The sequence below is a fragment of the Scyliorhinus torazame genome, chromosome 4, assembly GCF_047496885.1.
Source record: "Scyliorhinus torazame isolate Kashiwa2021f chromosome 4, sScyTor2.1, whole genome shotgun sequence".
Lineage (NCBI taxonomy): Eukaryota > Metazoa > Chordata > Chondrichthyes > Carcharhiniformes > Scyliorhinidae > Scyliorhinus > Scyliorhinus torazame.
This window is the reverse complement of record NC_092710.1, coordinates 176605291-176626436: the sequence shown is the minus strand read 5'-3', so window position 1 is coordinate 176626436 and position 21146 is coordinate 176605291. Positions and strand designations below refer to the sequence as shown.

The 21146-nt window shown below is 54.1% G+C and overlaps 1 protein-coding gene across 1 annotated transcript in view; it reads left to right on the top strand.

Moving 5' to 3' along the window:
* Positions 1-19596, top strand: part of LOC140410610 (cytosolic 5'-nucleotidase 1A-like) — a 193872-nt gene extending 174276 nt beyond the window's left edge. Inside the window, exon 6 of the mRNA XM_072498912.1 lies at positions 19212-19596. Within this exon, the coding sequence (XP_072355013.1) occupies positions 19212-19529 (318 nt within the window). The 3' untranslated portion in view covers positions 19530-19596. The remainder of the gene's footprint in view (positions 1-19211) is intronic.
* The last annotated feature ends 1550 nt before the right edge of the window (positions 19597-21146 follow it).

The following is a 21146-nucleotide window of genomic DNA, read 5'->3' as shown; positions in this document are numbered from 1 at the left end:
AAAAGTTCCTGGTAAATATCTGATAGCTTCCCCTCTCTCACCCAGGTACTGGAAACTACTCTGTCCTGTATCCCCCATGGCAGCAGCAGCGGGAAGGCCGGAACCTGCCTTCTCAAGAAGTCTCGCACCTGCAAATACCTAAACCCATTCCCTGCTGGCAATTCAAATTTATCCTCCAAGGCTTTCAAGCCGGGGATCTATAAATAGATTATGCCCGATGTCTTCTCACCAAAGCCTTGTACAATTGTACCAAGACATCTTTAGCATGGAAGCAGAACCATTATAATGAACCCAATGCATTTGAGCCATTTCTAGGGCATCACTGGTGATTGACCTGAGCAGTTAGAAAAGATATCCGCTGTGAATGGAAGATTTGGCTGAGCACTAAATTCTCCGTCCTTACTAGTAGCAGTAATAGGGTGGACTCGCAACAGAGAATCCCAACCTGATATCACTACAGTTTGGACTGGCCAGTGATGCTCCTTGCTTAGAGCAATACACTGTACTACTAAGCAAGATTTTAACTATATGATCATGTTCTAGTAAATGTTGCACAATTGGTTGTTTCTCAGATTGTAATTGACCCTGTTTCACAAATAGGAGCCTGTCAAAAAATTTCTGGAACTACTTGGAGGAGTCCAGCGAGAGTTCTTTGCCAAAAATGAACGCTTGAAATGCCCAATCCGAATATACTTAATCATGGTCAGAAGTCCCACAAGCACTGAAGCAAGAGTTTTGCAGGAAATTCGTAAATTGGGCCTGGAGGTTGATGAAGCACTCACCTATGCTGGTTCAATGAAAGAATCAATCTTAAAAAGCGTCCAACCTCATTTTATATTTAATGTCGCATCGATCTTGAAAAGTGCAATTATTCGTTAGTAAAGAGTGCTATCATGCACTACCAAAATGGGCGAGGGAGTGAAAAAGTCCTTACATTAATGCCTGCAGCTCTGAATAACAACAAAAGCTGTGCATGTCAAAAGCAATTAAAGGGATGGATCCTAACTATTCTTTTCACTGTTACCCACTGACATTATATTCTCTGGGAAAAAGCCTTGATTGCAAACTGTTTTAACATAATATCACTTTGCACCAGTTCAATACTGGCAGCTCTTTTTAAAAATCTTTTTATCTGTACATTAAAAACTGATTGAAACTTGACTGTGCTCACTGACTGGATACTTGTTATCAAATGCCGGTTACATTTTCATTTGCAATGTTACTTGATGAACTATGGTAGTTGGACCTGCTTTTTGCACAAGGAATAACGGAGAGGCCAACAGCGCTCACCATACTATTATGAAGGAGTAAATCGGATCACACATGGCCAGTTGAATGCAGAATTCAGGTCAGTGCTGTCAGAGGTGTCCTGCACCACTGAGACACTCGAGATTGAAACATATGGAATGTTCTCAGGTTGGGATACTTAGGAGATAGATAACCCTTAAACTGCCAGAGAAATGTACAGCTTGCCTGCTCCAGTGTAAATGAATTTTTAATAGTAGGATAGGTAGTAACTAACCTTTCTAGCACTGAAGTGTTCAAGTGTGGAATCCTTCAGATTTTAATTCATTTTTGAGTTTTAAAAAAATTTACAAATTTAACAGAGGACTTAGGAGAAGGAATAGGTCATTTAGCTTTTTGAGTCTGCTCCACTTTCCCCAGAACCCTTGACCTGCTTATATATTGATAATCTATCCAACACAGCCATGAATAAATTCAATGGCCCCACTGCTTCTGGGGAAGAGAATTCCAAATGCTAACAACCCTCTGTTAGAAAAATAGTGGGCTGGATTCTCCATTATTGAGACTTATGTTCACATGCCGGCGTCAAAACGGTGCAGTTTTACTCCTGTAATTCCTGGATCCAAGGGACACAAATTCCCAGCCCTGCAGGGGGCTAGCAGGGATCCGGAGTAAATCTCCCAGATTTTGCTGCATATACGGGCCCCCGCACGTCCGGGTCCGGGCCCCCGCACGTCCGCGCATGCACACGATGGCGGCCTCCAGCGGCTGCGCCGTACTCCATGGCGGACTCGGAATGCGCAGCCAGACCCGAAAAAGAGACCCCTGATCAGCCACACGCCTGATCCTCAAACCCCGCACAATCACTCCCTGGCCGCCTATAAGGCCCCCCTGGCCTCCGATCGGCCTGTCCCAGACCAGGGCGACCGCGGACTAAGTCTGCAGCCACCACCTGAGTATCCCAACCGGCAATACCAGGTTAGTTCCACGCCGTCGGGAACTCGGCTGGGCGGGGACGGAGGTTGTCGGAGCCGACCTCTGGCAATGGTCCCCGGCGACACGGCGTACTCCCCGGTGACGCCTCTTTGCGGTGCCTGGAGAATCGCCGAACCACGCTGATCTCGATTAAGGCGTTAAACTGGATTCTGCGCCCTTGCGCTGGCTGCGATTTCGCCGTCGGGGTGTGGAGAATCCAGCCTAATATCTTCTCATCTCTATCTTTGAAGGGAGACCTCTCGGGCGAAATTCTCCAGAAACGGCACGATGTCCGCCAACTGGCGCCCAAAACGGCGCAAATCAGTCGGGAATCGCGCCGCCCCAAAGGTGCGGAATGCTCCGCATCTTTGGGGGCCGAGCCCCAACCTTAAGGGGCTAGGCCCGCGCCGGACGAATTTCCGCCCCGCCAGCTGGCGGAAAAGGCCTTTCGTGCCCCGCCAGCTGGCGCGGAAATGACATCTCCGGGAGCGTCAGCGGCCGCTGACGGCATTCCCGCGCATGCGCAGTGGAGAGAGCCTCTTCCGCCTCCGCCATGGTGGAGACCGTGGCGAAGGCGGAAGGGAAAGAGTGCCCCCACGGCACAGGCCCGCCCGTGGATCGGTGGGCCCCGATCGCAGGCCAGGCCACCGTGGGGGCACCCCGGGGCCAGATCGCCCCACGCCCCCTCGAGGACCCCGGAGACCGCCCGCGCCGCCTTGTCCCGCCGGTAAGGTAGGTGGTTTAATCTACGCCGGCGGGACAGGCATTTTAGTGGCGGGACTTTGGCCCATCCGGGCCGGAGAATCGCGGGGGGTGGCCCGCCAACCGACGCGCCGCGATTCCCGCCCCCGCTGAATATCCGGTGGTGGAGAATTCGGCAACCGGCGGTGGCGGGATTCACGCCAGCCCCCGGCGATTCTCCGACCCGGCGGGGGGTCGGAGAATCTCGCCCCTGATTTTTGAATTGCGTCCCTCAGTTCTAGTCTCCGCACAAGAGGAGACACGCTCCTGGTATCCACCCTACCAAGTCGCCTCAGCATTGTATATATTTCAGTAAGGTCATGTCTCATTCTTCCAAAGTCAAATGGGCCTATAGACCCAACCTGCGCACCCTTTCTTCAACCTTCATCTCATGAATGAGTTGAGTGAACTTTCGTTGAACTACGTGGGGCAGCACGGTAGCACAAGTGATTAGCACTGTGGCTTCACAGCGCCAGGGTCCGAGGTTCGATTCCCTGCTGGGTCACTGTCTGTGCGGAGTCTGCACGTTCTCCCCATGTCTGCGTGGGTTTCCTCCGGGTGCTCCGGTTTCCTCCCACAGTCCAAAGACGTGCAGGTTAGGTGGATTGGCCATGATAAATTGCACCTAGTGACCAAAAAAGATTAGATGTGGTTATTGGGTTATGGGGATGGGGCTTAAGTGGGTCGGTGCAGGCTCGATGGGCCGAATGGCCTCCTCCTCCACTGTATGTTCTCTGTTCCTAATGCATTGTAACATCTTTAAATGAGAAGACCAAAACTGTACACAATGCTCCAGATGTAGTCTCACCAAGGCCCTGTACAGCTACAATCAAACTTCCCTTTTGTCGTATCCCCTTGGAATAAATGCCAACATTCCTTTTTCAAAGTTTTCCATTCTGATTCTTTTATATGTCATTGTCCTATTGCTTTCCCTCTCTATTTCTTTCCGTGTATGTATGACTTTATATAAAATTACGCACTGTAAATTACACTTGCTGGTTTAGACTCCCCATGTACATTAACCAATCATCAATTTGATTGACAGAGGCCCCCAACCCCCTGTAGATGGAGCCACACTTTTTAAACTTCTAATTTTAGCCAGTGCCAGTACGAAAGCCCACTTGAAATCTGTGGGCGAGTGTAAGTGCCATCAACAGTGAATACTGTTCATTCATTGTTGATTATGAAGTTTGGGCATTATCAACTGGACCATAACTGGGCTATCGATATCTTTGTAAAATATAGGTACTGAGATGCTCTTTGGAACAAGTGCAATTTTAAAAATAATCAAATTCTTTTGCTCCAAATTTTAGTTTATTTGAAGATTTATTTGAGTTTATCATTTTAATCTATTTGTATGCGCAGGAACATCAATCTGTCTTCAGTACCTGTATAAAGTCTATCAAACTTGTTAACAAGTGCATGTGACCTATATAGAATTTTAAAACTCCAAAATGGACATTGGTAGCATCCAAGGAGGGAAATTGAAATTTAAGAAATTCTCATGATGAACAGCCAGGTTTTTCCTGACCACTGCCCACTCACTAGGCTCTGTGGGCTGAATTTTCCCAGAATTGTACAGAGTGCTGGACCCGACGAGGAGAGCTGTCTGAAACTCACTGATTTCACAAATGCCTTTCCTCACCTGATTAAACTGCACTCTGTGCAATTTTAGAGTGCCATCGAGGATTACACAGCCAGCTTGGAGGGGGGGGGGGGGGGGGGGGAGGGGACGCTGCAAAGCCAGGATATTGAGATCGAGGCACCCCAATCTCAAAGTTCCAATAAGATCGGGACCCTCCTCCCCTCAAGGAGATCGGGAATCCCGGCGCACAAGGCTAACACCCCCACACACAGAACAACACGCCATCACCACGCAAAGAATGGGGCAACCCCCCCACCCCACACCATGCAGGAATTGTGGGCATTCATCCGCCTTTCCCTGTCACTGGCGTCATCCCTACCTTCCTCCAAAGTCTTCACCCCCCCAATACATGCACAACACCCCACTCCAAAAAACCATCACCCCCCCCTTCCCACACACACATTAGGGAATTTTGCAATGGGGCTCCCAAGAGGGCCACCCACTGGCAGTGCCAACTTGGTACCATCCTTGACACCCTGGCAGTGCGAACCTTAAAGAAACCTTTAAATTACTGCCATTGAAAGCTTTTCTTCATTCAAAAGAATGGATGAGCAGCACGGTAGCACAGTGGTTAGCACTGTTGCTTCACAGCTTCAGGGTCCCTGGTTTGATTCCCGGCTTGGGTCACTGTGCGGAGTCTGTACATTCTCCCCGTGTGTGCGTGGGTTTCCTCCGGTTGCTCCAGTTCCCTCCCACAGTCCAAAGATGTGCAGGTTAGGTGGATTGGCCATGATCAATTGTCCTTAGTGTCCAAAAAAGGTTAGGTTGGGTTACGGGAATGGGATAGGCTTAAATGGGGTGCTCTTTCCAAGGGCCAGTGCAGACTCGATGGGCCAAAGGGCCTCCTTCTGCACTGTAAATTCTAGGATAAGCCCTTAATTTTTACGCCACGGGGTCCTTCCAGATGCCGAGAGGGGACCTCTCCAGGATCTCACAGAGCTCGCTGCACAGGTGCATCCGTGCTGTCACAGAGGCCCTATATGCCCAGTCAGCACAATACATCCATTTTAATATGGACCGAGCCCACCAGGATGCCTGGGCATCATGGTTCGCTGCCATCATCGAGGGGGTGATCGACGGGATGCATGTCCTCCTACGAACACCTGCAGATAACAGGCCGTTCTAAACAAACTGAAAGGGGTTCCACTTAATGAGCGTACAGCTGATATGTGACCATTGTTATGGGTCAGGGTTTAGAGAACCCCAAAGTGTATCATGGAGTTCACCTGACCCACAACTTTTACTAGATTGTGGTATGGGGAGCACACGGCTCACTCTACAGGTGTACAGCAGAAATGGAAAAATATTTTTTAAAGCAAAACAATGTTTATTCTATGAACTCAAGTTCACCTTTTTAAAACATACAGTGAACATCTTAGCAACCATTAATTCAAATACAACCCCCAAAGAATGCAACAGGAAGTAATCCTTTAAGCTTTCCTTTTAACATCCATAAGACTTGAAACACCTTTTACCAGAAGCACATCAGGTTAAAGTCACTACTGTTATTAGTTTTAAATCACCAGGATCGATTTACAGTCTTTAGGTTACAGAGAGAGACTCTAATACCCCTTCAGGCTGTGACTGCAGCTATCCAGCTCTGAAAACAAAACTAAAACACACCCTGCAGCAAACAGCCTAAAACGAAAGTAAAAAGCTGACAGACAGCCCAACTCCACCCACTCTCTGACATCACTGCAGTAATAAACACCCATTTCTTAAAGGTACTCTCACATGACACCATCAGGTGCACATCATGCATGTCTGCACCCGATACCCAGGGGGTATGTGTGACGCTTTCATCCTGGCACGCTCGACAATTCCCGGTCTCTTCGAGGTGCACCCTCAACTGGGGGGTTGGCTCCTGGGTGACAGGAGTTATCCACTGCAATCGTGGCTGATGAGACCTATCCGGAGGCGACAGACAGGAAAAGGGGGGCCAGGCAGGCACAACATGTGCGCCAGGGCCAACGCGCACTGGATGCTCTGATTCACCCACTAGGTGGAGACTGGCCAGGGGCACCACATCCAACACGCCAACACCCTCCGGCCAACCTCCCCACACACCCACCCCCCCATATCCATCCCCGCCTGCAACCCCCTCCGTGATACATACCTGCCGCACTACAGGGTGCAGGCCCTGGGTTGGCAGTAACAGCCGGTCTGTTTCATGGGATGGAGGATGATGATGACAATCTGCTTTGCGATGAGCTCTGGTGCTCCGCATCATTTCGCAATGTCTGACTCCTGCCCACAGTACCACTTTCCACTGTCCACCTGGTCATCCCTGCATGCAAATCACACAGTCCCATCAAACCCCTGTGGGGATGGTGGGGGTGAGGGTGCTGTGGGGGTGGTGTTGGAGGGTGGGGGGGTTGGCACACACGGCACGGGGAAACGCAACTCATCAGGGTCTCGCTTCCTTGCCCGAAGCCAAACTTTACCCCGGCAAGTGCCCTTTCTTCAGGGCGGCTGACCAGGTCCAGGGGCCGCTGCTCTGCCAGGGCAAGGGGCCGCAGGCCCAGAGGTTCCCCCCTCCAGTCATTTCCCGCTCCCGGCAGTTATTGGCGGCCTTCTCCTGGCTGGGGGGGGGCAGTGGGGAAACAGAAAATGCACAGTGTTAGGCAGTCTGATGCATGCAGCCCAGGGAATGGGTAGCTGGTGGCTAGAGTTGCCAGGGCACCCAGCCATGGCGGACGGTATGACGCCAGGGTATATGGTCGCCCGCCTTTCCTGCACAGCATCTAGCAGGGTCTCAAGCTCGGAGTCTGCAAAATGGGGTGCTGCTCTCCTCGCTGCTATCTTGTTGGCTGGGATGGTGTGTGTGGGGAGTGAAGTGTGAATATGCGGCTTGTCGGCCTCCTGATTGTCAATCGTGAATCTGGCGAATTTGGCACCGTTTCTCATTGGAATCGATTGTGTTCCATGTGGCCATATCGGACATTGAATTGGCCCAGGTGCGGCGCCAGTTTTGCTGTCGTAGAAGTTCACAAATCCTGCTCCGGCATCGAAAGGGCTGGATTCTCCGCTTGCTAATGCCTAAATTGTGTTTGCCGATTGCCGGAGAATCCGTTTTTATGTCGAAATCGGGGGCGGTGCCGTTTTCTGGACGCTCCGCCCCCTCAAAAACGGCATAATCGCTGAGTACGCCGCACACCCGAGTCCCTCCCCCGATGCTCCACCCCTGATGGGTCGACTTCCTGACGGCGTCGGCCGCGAGTCCTCTCAATTTTCGGGGACCTCGCGTGGCGACTGTGGACTGCATGCAGCACCGCCACAGTCGGGCGGGGGGGGGGGGGGAGCCATTCCGCTGGTCTGGGGGCTTCAGCAGCAGCTGGGGGGACTGGTGAGGGTTGGTCCGGGGGTGTTACGGGGAGGCACTATCTGGCAGGCTGGTTCCGCGCCCGGCCGGCACCATGTTGTATGGTGCGGCTGCCACAGGTCACTGCCGTGCACATGCACAGCCACGTTCCCTGCCATTTTCCGTCCATATCTGCAGATATGTGGCGCTCCTGCTATCCCCTCACCAGGCGGAGGATCGGTGCGGGGGTGCCTTTGACTTGTTGGTCGTAAGACCAGACGCTTCCTCCGGATATAGCAGCAAAATCGGAGCATCCAGCCCTTAGTCTCAGGAACGGAGAAATCCGCCGACGGTATTTTGAGCCAGGGTTCCATTTCCGAATCTCCCCTGACAGTTATAACATCATCTAGTATCGTAACAGCCATTTTTAAAATACGTCCAAGAGCATAACTGCAGCAAGAGGGTGCTGTGGGGGTGGTGTTGGGGGTACGAGTAGCTGGTGGAGAGACAGAGATACTAATCTGCTGCTACTAAATTGGCAATGACAGCATTGTAAGAAGCAAGCAGCTTGGAAGATATGTCCAAACAAAGAAGATTGGGCTGGATTCTCCGATTTTGGGGCTGTGTCAGGAGGATCCGTGGCGTTTAAGTGGGAAAAATTAGCGAGGCCCCAGTATCGATCCTCCGACCGGTGAGGGGCTAGCAGGCACGCCATGTAAAACGCACGGCCTTCCCGATATAAACGGCCGGGGAATTGCCGGGTCCGGGGAACGACCTGCAGCGGTCGTGCCGTACATCATGCGCCAGCCACCCGCGGACCCAACCTGCCAGATAGTGTCCTCATGGACACCCCCCCCCCCCCCCTGCCCCCCCCGCCAACCCCAGGCCAGTCCCACAGCCCTCGCCCAAGCCGAAGCTTCCGAAAACATGCAGCGTCCCTGATTCAGTCATAAAAGGGGATTCTCTGCTTGATCGCTGATTACGAAATGGGCGTCGGGAGACTAAGGGAAGTGGTGTAGAATAGGATCAAAGATTTAGCACAAGTATGGATAGAATCTATCTTCCTAATTCTGTCCTCTCTCCTGATGACAGCTCATGTGACCTTTCCAGCCAGTTGTCTGAGATATCTGCTCAGCTATTAAAGATTGAGATTCCAGTCACGTGATCCACCATTTTAGTCTTCCAGAAATCTGCAAATATCACCTCCACCAGCATTGTGTTCAGAGGCATGTGCATCATGCTGTGTGGTACAAAACCTTACAGACCAAGAATGTATCATATTTGAACTGTGCTAATGAATAAACTACAGAAACATTGGGAACCTGAACCAATATTGGTCATTCGTTGCCTGATTTCAAGTTCTGATTTTACTTCTGAGAATATTTGGTATTGTAGATATAGAGCTATTTTCCCCAACTGTCGAGTTGTTCCTGCGCAGGGATCAAATGTGAGTTGCACCCCATGCGAACAGACAGCCAATTAAAAGGCCATCGACCTGAAGATAGCAGCTCCACCCCTCAGAACTGCCAGTCCAATCAGAAGGCCAGCAGCTCAGCAGCCTCGGCAGCACCGCTGATAGAGGTGGCCACTGCTGAGGGTGCAGCAAGAGGCAGAGCATGGCTGTCTAATGAGCCATCCTCGAAGGCCAAGTCATTCTTTTTTTCAAATTTAATGTGCCAGAGCCACGCAGGCAAGATGTAGTGATCAGAGGGGTGAATTTTCCAGTGGTGGCACTGGGGCTGCAGAGATTGTCACCAAGGGCCCCACCATGGACCCCACCATGGATTCTGGGGAAGTCCACAACCGACTGGGGGGCTGCCACGACTTACCTGGCACTGTTAGCAGAGCAGCAGGTGGTCTTTAATTGGCCTATTGACTGGTTTAATAGGTGACTGGCCTCCAGACTCACAACACTCCAAAAGCCAGTGGGGTATTCTGAGCATACAAAGACACCAAACAAGCCTTTTAAAGCCTTATGGTCCTCTCTGTGACTAAACTGATAGTGGACTTATCCCACTGTAATGGTCCTCAGCTGCTATTCGTGCAAATTTTATCCACTGGAGCAGGCAGTACACCTGGTCACTCATCTGTTAACTCTGCTCTTTGAAGTGGGGCGGAATTTCTAAGGATGAAGACATGGCAACGTCCAACACATCTGCAATTAGTGTGACAGATTCTTTACAACTGCTAACACTCAATCTGAATATTCAGTGACTTACACCTTGATGCACGATCAATTACACTCAAGACGAAGTGATTTCATAACTGAAGGCTTTAATCGACCAAAACTGTTTCCCAGCAGCTTCAGTACAGAAAGGGAAGGCTGCTGGGACGGTATTGGTTCTTATACTCCGCCTGTCAGGGCGGAGCTACGTATCAACAGCCAATGGTAAACTCCTAGGTTTAACCAATGGTCATCAGCCTCTTAGGTACCGCAATACCTGATACTACCACATTCACCGCCTGTTAAAAAAGAGTCCGGCGGGGGTGGTGGCCAGTGGTAACAATCTCAGTTAACATGGTATGATCAGATATGGAGGTACCGTGATACCTCCTTACAGAGCTGTCGAGAATATTTATAAAGTGTTCGTTCATGGTTAAAGTTACAGCGAAGCAATCAATCGGTCGGGTGGCCTGGCCGTCCTCCTGGATCGTCTGGGCTTTGGTGGTGATTCTGGTGGGGGTCCAGGTGGTTGCGACTCCGGGAGCGTGGTTTCGGCCTCCATGGCAGCTTCGTCACCCCTAGGTGGCGCTATTGGGGCAAACGGTTGACCCAGCGGGTCGGAGAATGGCCGTTGGCCGCCGTGAATCCCGCCCCCGCCGGTTGCCGAAGTCTCCGAAGGGAGAAAAGTCGGCGGGGCGTTAATGGCGCCGCTGACGTCGGAGAATGGCACGGGTCTGCACAAGGCAGCCCATTTTCGGCCTGCCGATATTCTCCCTTCCGGATGGGCCGAAGTCCCGTAACGTGATGACCGTTCACGTCGACGTAAATCAAACCTCCTTTTCATCGGCGTGAACCTGTGCTCCAGGTTCACGCCGACCAGCGTGGAGGTGAGTGACGGCCTGGGGGGTTGGCCGCTGGGCAGGCGATGGCGTGGCCGCAGTCTGAATGTGTGGGGAGAGGTGTGTCTCGGGTTGTGTGTGTGTGCGTGCGGCGGGGGGGGGGTGGTTAGAGTGGGCTGGGCTCCGGGGGAGTGCCGGGAGGGGGGGTCCGTGCCGGGGAGGAGGATGGGGGGTCCGTGCCGGGGAGGAGGTTGGGGTCCGTGCTGGGGAGGAGGATGGGGGGGGTCCGCGCCGGCGAGGGGGATGGGGGGTCCGTGCCGGGGAGGAGGTTGGGGGGTCCGTGCCGGGGAGGAGGTTGGGGTCCGTGCCGGGGAGGAGGATTGGGGGGGGGTCCGTGCCGGGGAGGGGGATGGGGGGTCCGTGCCGGGGAGGAGGATGGGGGGGTCCGTGCCGGGGAGGGGGATGGGGGGTCCGTGCCGGGGAGGAGGATGGGGGGGTCCGTGCCGGGGAGGGGGATGGGGGGTCTGTGCCGGGGAGGAGGTTGGGGTCCGTGCCGGGGAGGAGGATGGGAGGTTGGGGTCTGTGCCGGTGAGGAGGATGGGAGGTTGGGGTCCGTGCCGGGGAGGAGGTTGGGGTCCGTGCCGGGGAGGAGGATGGGGGGGTCCGTGCCGGGGAGGAGGATGGGAGGTTGGGGTCCGTGCCGGGGAGGGGGATGGGGGGTCCGTGCCGGGGAGGAGGTTGGGTCCGTGCCGGGGAGGAGGATGGGGGGGTCCGTGCCGGGGAGGAGGATAGGAGGTTGGGGTCCGTGCCGGGGAGGAGGATGGGGGGGTCTGTGCAGGGGAGGAGGTTGGGGTCCGTGCCGGGGAGGAGGATGGGGGGGTCCGTGCCGGGGAGGAAGATGGGAGGTTGGGGTCCGTGCCGGGGAGGGGGATGGGGGGTCCGTGCCGGGGAGGAGGTTAGGGTCCGTGCCGGGGAGGAGGATGGGGGGGTCCGTGCCGGGGAGGAGGATGGGAGGTTGGGGTCCGTGCCGGGGAGGAGGATGGGGGGGTCCGTGCCGGGGAGGAGGATGGGAGGTTGGGGTCCGTGCCGGGGAGGGAGATGGGGGGGGGGGGGTCCGTGCCGGGGAGGGGGATGGGGGGTCTGTGCAGGGGAGGAGGTTGTGATCCGTGCCGGGGAGGAGGATGGGGGGGCAAGTGAGTTGGTCCACCTGGCCAGGTGCCTGCCTCCAACAGTTGGACCTATGCGGTCCATGCCACCTGGCTGGGGGGAAGGAGGCGATATGGGCAATGATGACATGTCGTCATTCCCCCCCCCCCACCATGCCGTCATGTTTTCCGATCATCCAGCGATGTTGGCCACCGTGGCGGCAGCCGCTAATGTCCATGTTGCCCTGGATGAGGAGGAGCGTGCCAGAGAGGCGGCGCAGGCTGCCGCAGAGGGGCAGGCGGCAGCCGCCCAGGCTGGAGGGACACCTGACCGACAGGACGAGGAGGGGTAGGAGGACATCGCGGCCCCACGGCAATGGAGGCACCCGAGGGCGCCCCGTGTGTACCGGCCCCGGCAGTCATACCAGGCCCTCACGGACCGGGAATGCAGGAGGAGACTCCGGATGAGGCGGGAAACCGTGGCACACATCTGCCACCTGCTGGCACACCTGTCACCGCGTGGCACTGGCGGGGGACACCCTCTCCCCGTGTCCGTCAAGGTTACGGTTGCCCTGAACTTTTATGCAACGGGGTCATTCCAGGCACCGGGTGGGGACCTGTCCGGCATATCGCAGACATTGCGTGGATGGATGGAGGGGTGCATCCGGGCAGTGACAGATGCCCAATATGCCATGGCGCACCGCTACATCCGCTTCCCTGTGGACCGGTCCAGCCAAGATGCCCGGGCCGTGGGCTTCTGTGCCGTGGCCGGGTTCCCCATGGTCCAGGGCGCGATCGATGGGATGCACGTCGCCGTGCGGCCACCTGCAGATAACAGGGCCGAGTTCACCAATAGGAAGGGGACCTATTCGATGAATATACAGGTGGTCTGCGACCACCGCATGATGATCCTGCACGTCTGCGCCCGTTACCCAGGCAGTGTACACGACTCATACACGACGTGTTGTCGCGGTCATCCATCCCCGGCATGTACGAGGGACGCCATCCCCGGCTGAGGGGCTGGTTGCTGGGCGACAGGGGCTACCCATTGCGATCGTGGCTGATGACGCCTGTACGGAGGTCACGCAATGAGGCGGAGAACCGCTACAATGATGCCCATGTAGCGACAAGGGGAGTGATAGAGAGGTGCTTTGGCGTGCTGAAGATGCGTTTCAGGTGCCTGGACCTCTCTGGGGGCGCCCTCCAGTATCGGTCAGATAGGGTCGGCCGCATCATTGTGGTGTGCTGCGTCCTGCACAACATAGACCAACAGAGGGGCGATGTGCTGCAGGCAGAGGAGGGCGGAGTGGAGGAGCAGCAGGAAGAGGCGCAGTCCTCCCCAGATGAGGGGGATGGGGGCAATGGTCAGGGCAGACAGGCTAGACACAGGCGGGTGGCTGTCCACCGTTACCGGCTGGCCCAGCGGGCATGGGGCAGACTGATAGCCGCCCGCTTCACTGACTAGATGGGCGTGAGAATCGGGTAGTATGGCCACAGACCGCACACCATGGCAACAGCCGACCATCCACACCTCCCACCCATCCACCCACCCAGCACCCTCACCCCCCTCCCCAACCCCACCCATCCCACCCGCATGCACACCAACCCCCCCATTGCCGATCCACCTGCGGCACAACGGCCGGGCTCACACAGTTGCGGGTGGACGCGTGTCTATTGCAGGCCATGAAGGATGATGACAACCCGCCCTGCGGTGAGCTCCTGGCTCCACATCGTTGGACTATGTCTGACCCATGGCCACAGTACCACCATCCACCCGGACCATCCCTGCATGCGGCTGTGACACTGCAGCGCACGGTCCCGTCCTCTGCCCGGGGGGATGTTGATGGCGGCCCAGGGGGAAGGGGGCAGACTCACCTGGGGCTGAGGTAAGACCACCCCTCACACACACACTTGCGCTCAACGTACATGACACCCCCGCACGCTTTGGACAGAGCACAAAGGCAGCTTCTGTAGGTGTAACATTGACTTTAATAACCAAACGAGTTCATGCACGTGCCCTAGCCCCTAAAACTCATCTGTGCCCTGCACCCGTGCCAACTTACTCAGTGTCTAATTGTTTGGCCTTACGGGCCCTTTGACTACGTCCACGTGGTTCCCCAGACGGTACAGCAGAACTGGAGGTGGACTCCTGTGATTCCTGCCCTCTGACACTGGATCCCTTTGGCGGCCGTTTCCTGGGGCGTCCTGGCCTAGATGGGCCAGGCTGCGGCCCGGGCGACTGGGATGGCGAGCTGCCAGCCTGTCCTGCCCGTTGCCCACCCGATGCACCTGGGACGGAAGGGGGGGAGTCCGAGGTGTCGCGGTGTACCGGGATCTCCCCTACAGAGGGAGCCGGGACGGACCACACCACCTCCTCCTCCCTCGGGGTGCCCGATGGCCCCCAGGCCTCTACATGGGTGGGGGATGCGAACGGACTGGCCATCCGACGCCCCCCCGACATCTGGCGCTGCCAGTCCTGGAGGCCCGTGCTGGTATCGACAGGGGTCTGCAGGTTTACAGCCATGGAGCCCAGGGGGTTGGCAAACCCTGTCTGTGACAGTACGACGCCGGCTCGCACATGGCCACTGGCGCCGATGCCCTCAGCGATGGCCTGCAGAGACTGGGCCATGGCCTGCTGAGACTGGGCCATGGCCTGCAGAGACTGGGCTATGGACTGCTGAGACTGGGCCATGGCGTTGAGCGCCTCTGCCATCTGGCGCTGGCACTGGCTCATGGCCTCCTGTGAGAGGGCAGCCATGTCCTGGGCCACAGACGCCGCTTGCACGGAAAGCCCCAGGCCTCGCAAACCGTTCCCCATGTCTGACACCGTCGCACCCATTGCCTCCACCGCGGACGCCACCCGTGCGGTGTCGGCCTGGGTGGCACGCATGACCGGCACCACTTCCAGCTCCTGGACGCGGGTGGACTCCTCCACCTGCGACTGCAGCCGCCGCAAGTCGGCCGTCACCCTCTTCGCTCGTCTCCAGGTCGGTGGTTGCATCGGATCTATGGGTGGGTGTGGTAACTCCAGAAACCCGGGATCCATCTGGGCGGCAGATGTTCGCTTGGGCTGGGCTGCCCTCCGACCGCCCGGCCCCTCTGCTGCTCCTACCTCCACCTGCTGTACCGGGACGGCTGTGTTGTGCGCACCAGTGAGTGTACCAGACGCCTCATCACTAAAGTGCCCAACCGAGGTGAGTGTTTCTGCGATGGTGGAGGGTGTTGGTGACAGCAGTGGCGTTGTGTCGTGCTCTTCGTCCCACTCTGAGTCCATGGCAGTTTGGGGTGAGGGTTCGTCTCCACCCATCCACTCTGAGTCACTGTCCGGTATTTCGTCTTCCTGGGTAGTGCTGTCCCGGGTAGGGGTGTCCTGGGCAGTGCTGTCCTGGGTAGTGGTGTCCTGGGTAGTGGTGTCCTGGCTCGGATGTGACGGGGGCCTGTGGCTGCCCCCCTCGTCGCTGGGTGGCACACGCCTGCCTCGTCGCTCCCGCACGTGATGGGGGTGTCGTCTCCCTGTTGCTCCAGGTCTCTCCGTCTCCCGTGGTGTGCGAGGGGCATCCTGCGGGCATCGCATGCCGGAGGGTCCGGGTCTCTCCGTCTCCCGTGGAGTGCGAGGGGCATCCTGCCGGCGTCGCATGCCGGAGGGTCCGGGTCTCTCCGTCTCCCGTGGCCTCCGAGGGGCATCCTGCGGGCAGTCTGCATCTGCGGGGATGGGTGCCTCGACGTTTGCTCCTGCGATACACAATGCAGCATGCATGGTTAGACACGCAGGCAGTGATCAAGTGATATGGGGGAGGGGGGATATGGGGGAGGGGGGATATGGGGACGGGCTGTCGGTGGCTCACTTGCTAGTACGCCCCCGACCTCTGCATCAGCAACCTCCCGGTCGTCAGGTCCGCCAGCCAGTTCCAGGGCCCTTTCGTTGTGTTCGGTCAGTGGCCTCTCATCAGCGGGGCCTCCTCCAGTCCTCATATGCTCCCTATTGTTGTGTGCGTGCTTCTCCTGTGGCGTGGGGGTGGTGGCAGGGGTAAAAGGCAACACTGTTAGGCAGGTATATGAATGCACGCCATCGGTTGCGCGTGCATTGCAGAGGTTAAGGTTAGGGCTGGATTCACTTGGGGATATGGGGGATATGGGGAGGGGGGATATGGGGGAGGGGGGATATGGGGGAGGGGGGATATGGGGGAGGGGGGATATGGGGGATATGGGGGAGAGGGGATATGGGGGAGGGGGGATATGGGGGAGGGGGGTTATGGGGGAGGGGGGATATGGATATGGGGAGGCTCACCCTGCCTGCTCTGACGAGGTCGTTCACCTTCTTGTGGCACTGAGTGCCTGTCCGTGGTGTCAGGGCCGCAGCGGTGACGACCTCTGCCACCTCCCTCCACAGACACCGGCTGTGGCGTGGGGCAACTCTGCGGCCGTGCCCGGGATACAGGGCGTCCCTCCTCTGCTCCACTGCGTCCAGGAGCGCCTCCACATCCCGTGACTCGAACCTCGGGGCTGAGCGGCGGCCAGCCATCCAGTCGGGTGTTCCGGTCGGGTGGGGGGGAGCAGCGCGGCCTTATGAGCAGTCACGCCGTGCGGTGTGTATGACGCTGCACAGCGTGAACCACGTGCGCAAGCGCGGATCCCGTCACGTCGCTGCTAGCCCATTTCAGGCCAGAGACTTTTGACCCATTTTTCCGACGCGACGCAAGTTGGATTTGCGCCGATCGGCGGACTTTGCGCCGATAACGGAGAATTTCGCCCCAGATATCAGTGAGAAATATTAAAGCTTATGGTATTGGGTGTAATGTATTGACGTGGTTAGAGAACTGGTTGGTAGACAGGAAGCAGAGAGTGGGAATAAATGGGTACTTTTCAGAGTGCCAGGCAGTGACTCGTGGGGTACCACAGGGTTAAGTGCTGGGACCATAGCAATTCACAATATACACAATGATTTGAACGAAGGAATTGTATGCAATATCTCCAAACTTGCAGACGACACTAAGCTGGGTGGCAGTGTGTGCTGTGAGGAGGATGCAAAGAGGCTGCAGGGTGACTTTGATAGGCTGACTGATTGGACAAATACCTTGCAAATACAATATAATGTGAGTAAATGTGAGGCTATCCACTTTGGTGGCAAAAAACAGGAAGGCAGATTATTATCTGAATGGTGGCAGTTTAGGAAAAGGGGAAGTGCAATGAGACCTGGGTGTCATGGTGGAACAGTCACTGAAGGTTGGCATACAGGTACAGGAGACGGTGAGGAAAGCTAATGGCATGCTGGCCTTCATAGTGAGAGGATTTGCATATGGGAGTAGGGATGTCCTGCTGCAATTAAGCAGGGTCTTGGTGAGGCCACACCTTAAATATTGTATGCAGTTTTGGTCTCCTAGTTTGAGGAAGGACATTCTTGCTATTGAGGATGTCCAGCGAAGGTTCACCTGACTAATTCCCGGGATGGCAGGACTGACATATGTAGAAAGACTTGATTGACTGGGCTTGTACTCACTGAGAAGAATGAGAAGGGATCTCATTGAAACCTATAAAATCCTGATGGGACTGGAAGGCTAGAAGAATGTTCCCGATGTTGGGGACATCCAGAACCAGGGGTCACAGCCAAAGAATAAGGGATAAGCCATTCAGGACTGAGATGAAGAAGAACGTCTTCTCTCAGAGAGGTTGTGAACTTGTGGAATTCTCTACCACAGAAAGCTGCTTGGGCCAGTTCTTTGAATATTTTCAAGAGGGTGTTGGACGTGGCCCTCATAGCTAAAGGGATCAAGGGATATGGAGAGAAAGCTGGAGTGGGATACTGAATTTGCATGATCAGCCATGATCATATTGAATGGTGGTGCAGGTTCAAAGGGCCGAATGGCCTACTCCTGCACCTAGTTTTTATGTTTCTTTGTTTCTATGTAAGCCAGGCATCCATCTTTAAATGTTAGAAAAAAGTCTGAACAATGGTACAATGGATGTTGCACAAAATGCAGCTCCTTCCTTCTACATACACAGGTATTTTAATTAAGAACACAATAAACAACATTGGAACATCAACAGCAATTTAATCCCTTCAGTTCACCCCATGATTCTGGCACGGTAAAGGAATTTTATTTGGCAAATTTACATGTTTTTGTCGTCTGCAAATCCATGTTCCCTGTACTTGCTGCTGAACAAGGAGCTTGCTAACTGCTTTTGTATTTCAATTGTATTAACCCTCAGGTATGAATCCAGCTCATGCCCGTGGGCCACCTCTTTGTTTATCTCTCGGCACTAAACAACGAACAGGGGAGGCAGTGACATAGTGGTATTATTGCTGGAACCAGTAACCCAGGTTAATGCTCTGGGACCTGCTTTTGAATCCCGCCATGGCAGATGGTGAAATTTGAATTCAATTCAAATCTGGAATTAAAAGTCTATGATAATGATGAAACCATTGTTGTAAAAACCCCGATTCAATATTTTTGTCCATTACAAAACATTTTCTAAAGTGTGAATAATGAAAGTAAACGTGACTCTAGAGGCATTCCAGTTTTAAGGAAACAAGAATATATGATTAAAGAATACTGGATACTCACGGCAAAAGGGCAGTGGGAATTGTAAAGGCTCAGTTGACATCATGGGGGTAATTTTCTAACCAGACACTACCGGTCGGGTGGCTCACACACTGAGAACAGAGATTGGAAATCCGACTGTGCAATGATTCTCCAATCATTTAAAATAACGGTGGAAAGCCATGCACAGTGCTGTGATAGAATTTCAGATATGTGATCCTGGCAGGAAAAGCTCCCCGCTGCAAGCACAAAATCAGCAAATTGTTCTTGACAACCTTGTGGTCAGAATGCAAAGGTTGTTTTCAAATATTATCCAAACTTTGGAATTGTGTTATGTAGCCCTTTGTTTTCTCTCAAGTGTCTGTAAATACAATTGGCTCTTTTAAAAAGATGGAGTGGCGAAGATAGTAAAAGTGAAAATAAAGTTTTTTTCACACTGTTGTTAGATTTAGATTTTAGCATAACTGGGACATTGAGAAGATTGAGCCAATTGCTTCTTTTGAATTGGTCTTTGGCACTAATTAGCTGAAATAAAAGAATAAGGATTTTTAAAAAATTGTATTCAGTGTTACAGAACAACTATTTCTGAAGCTGTAATTTGCCTGTTTCACAAACAGAACCAAATCAAAGGATTCATTGAATCACTGGGAAAAATCCAAAGAAAGTTCTTTGCCAAAAATGAACACTTGGAATGTCCTATCCGCACATACTTAATCACAGGAACAGAAACCACAAAGTCTGTGGGAAGAATTTTGAAGAAAATTAGCGACTATGGCCTGGAGATTAATGAAACCCTCTATCTTGCTGGTTCACCAAAAAAACCCGTTTTAGACATCGTGCAACCTCATATTTTCTTTGATTATCAGCTGAGCTCAAACAGTTTCTCTTCTCACAATACCTCGGCACTTCACAGGTTAAATTATACTGAAGTTTAAATAGTGTCTTATGTAGAACAATGCAAGATGTATGTGATAATGATAATTAAAAGACTTTACTGACAGATTTCAGAGCTGTACTTGTTATTGTAAATATCTGCAGATTTGAAATGCTATTTTCTGAATGAAAAGTTAAGACTAAAAACATTATTTGTTGACCCTGCATGTCCAATACCTTTTAACATAACTTTGGGCTGAACAGTAGGTCCACTTGGAGGGTGGAATTTGAGTAGGAGGGGCATGGAAAATAGAGTGGGTGCACTTTCCCATCCACCCGCAAGCTCACCCCCATAATGCAGGGGTGAGTTGGTGCTGAATCTGACAGCCCACCTGCTATATTTAAATATATAATCTAGAGCCAATTAATCTTGTGACCAATCTAATTGGCCCTGATAATACACTGCCGATGCCATAAAACAGTTGGCATAGGTGGTCGGGCGAGAATGGGCAGCTCAATTTTTAAAATAAATTCTTTATAGATCAGGAAGGAGCTGTTCATTGGACAGACAAAAAGGAAAAGGCGGAGTTGTATTGCTGATTTCAGAGGGAACGAATGCAATAATGAGGAAATATATTGGGCTGAATTCTCCATTTGGGAGACTATGGGCTCAAAACACCGTTTTTGAGCCTACGTGCGGAGGATCTGTGGCGTTTTACATCAAAACAATCGGCACCGATCCTGCGACCAGTGACGGGTTAGCAGCGCGCCGCGTAAAACGCCCGGCTCCCACGATAAAAACAGCTGGAGAATAGCCGGGTCCATGGCCGTGCATGAGCAGTGCGACGACCTGCAGCTGTCGCGCCGTAAAACATAGCGCCGGATGTGTGCACACCCGACCTGCTAGATAATGCCCCCCTGACCAGCCCCCACGAATCCCCCCAGCCCTCGCCGAAGGCCCCCAGCCAGCAGCATGGCTCCCACCAGCCTGTGGCGGCGCTGGACACAGTCTGCAGCTGCCACGCCGTGTTCCCGACTGCTGAGATCATACGTCAACCGTGCGGTCGGGAACTCGGCCCATCATTGGCGGAGTATCGGGGGAGGGCCTTCAGGTGACACGCTAACGCCGTCCCAACGGCGTGCCGCGTGCGATGCGATGATGACATTTCGGAGGGTCGGAGGATAGAAAACAGGCAGCACCCCCGATTTCGGTGTCAGAAGGGTTCCTCCGCCCGATCGCCGATTACAAAATCATTGTCGGAGAACGGTGAATCCCGCCCTATGTTCTCGCACCGGAGGTGAATTGCAATTGGTTTGCGATGCCCTGGGATTGCAAGCCGGAAAGCAATTTTGTATTCTTTGCCGTGCAAATTTATGCATGGTGTGGAATACAAGGGATTCCCAGGGGAATCCCGGTATCGAGCCGCTACTTTGAGCAGATGGCCCAAGTGAGGTACTGCGGCTGGCCACCCCCACACTGCAATGGAGCCCTGACCCCCTCTCCCACACTGCATAGCAGCCCCCCCCCCCACCTGAATGCTTGGATGCCCCCCCCAAGTATGTGGATGACCGACCTGCCCCCCCCCTCCCCACCACGCAGGACTGCTAAAATAGGGAGACCCCACCCCAGAGACCCCTTCAATAAGAGAAGGCCCACAAGGACCCCAAACCAAAGGGAT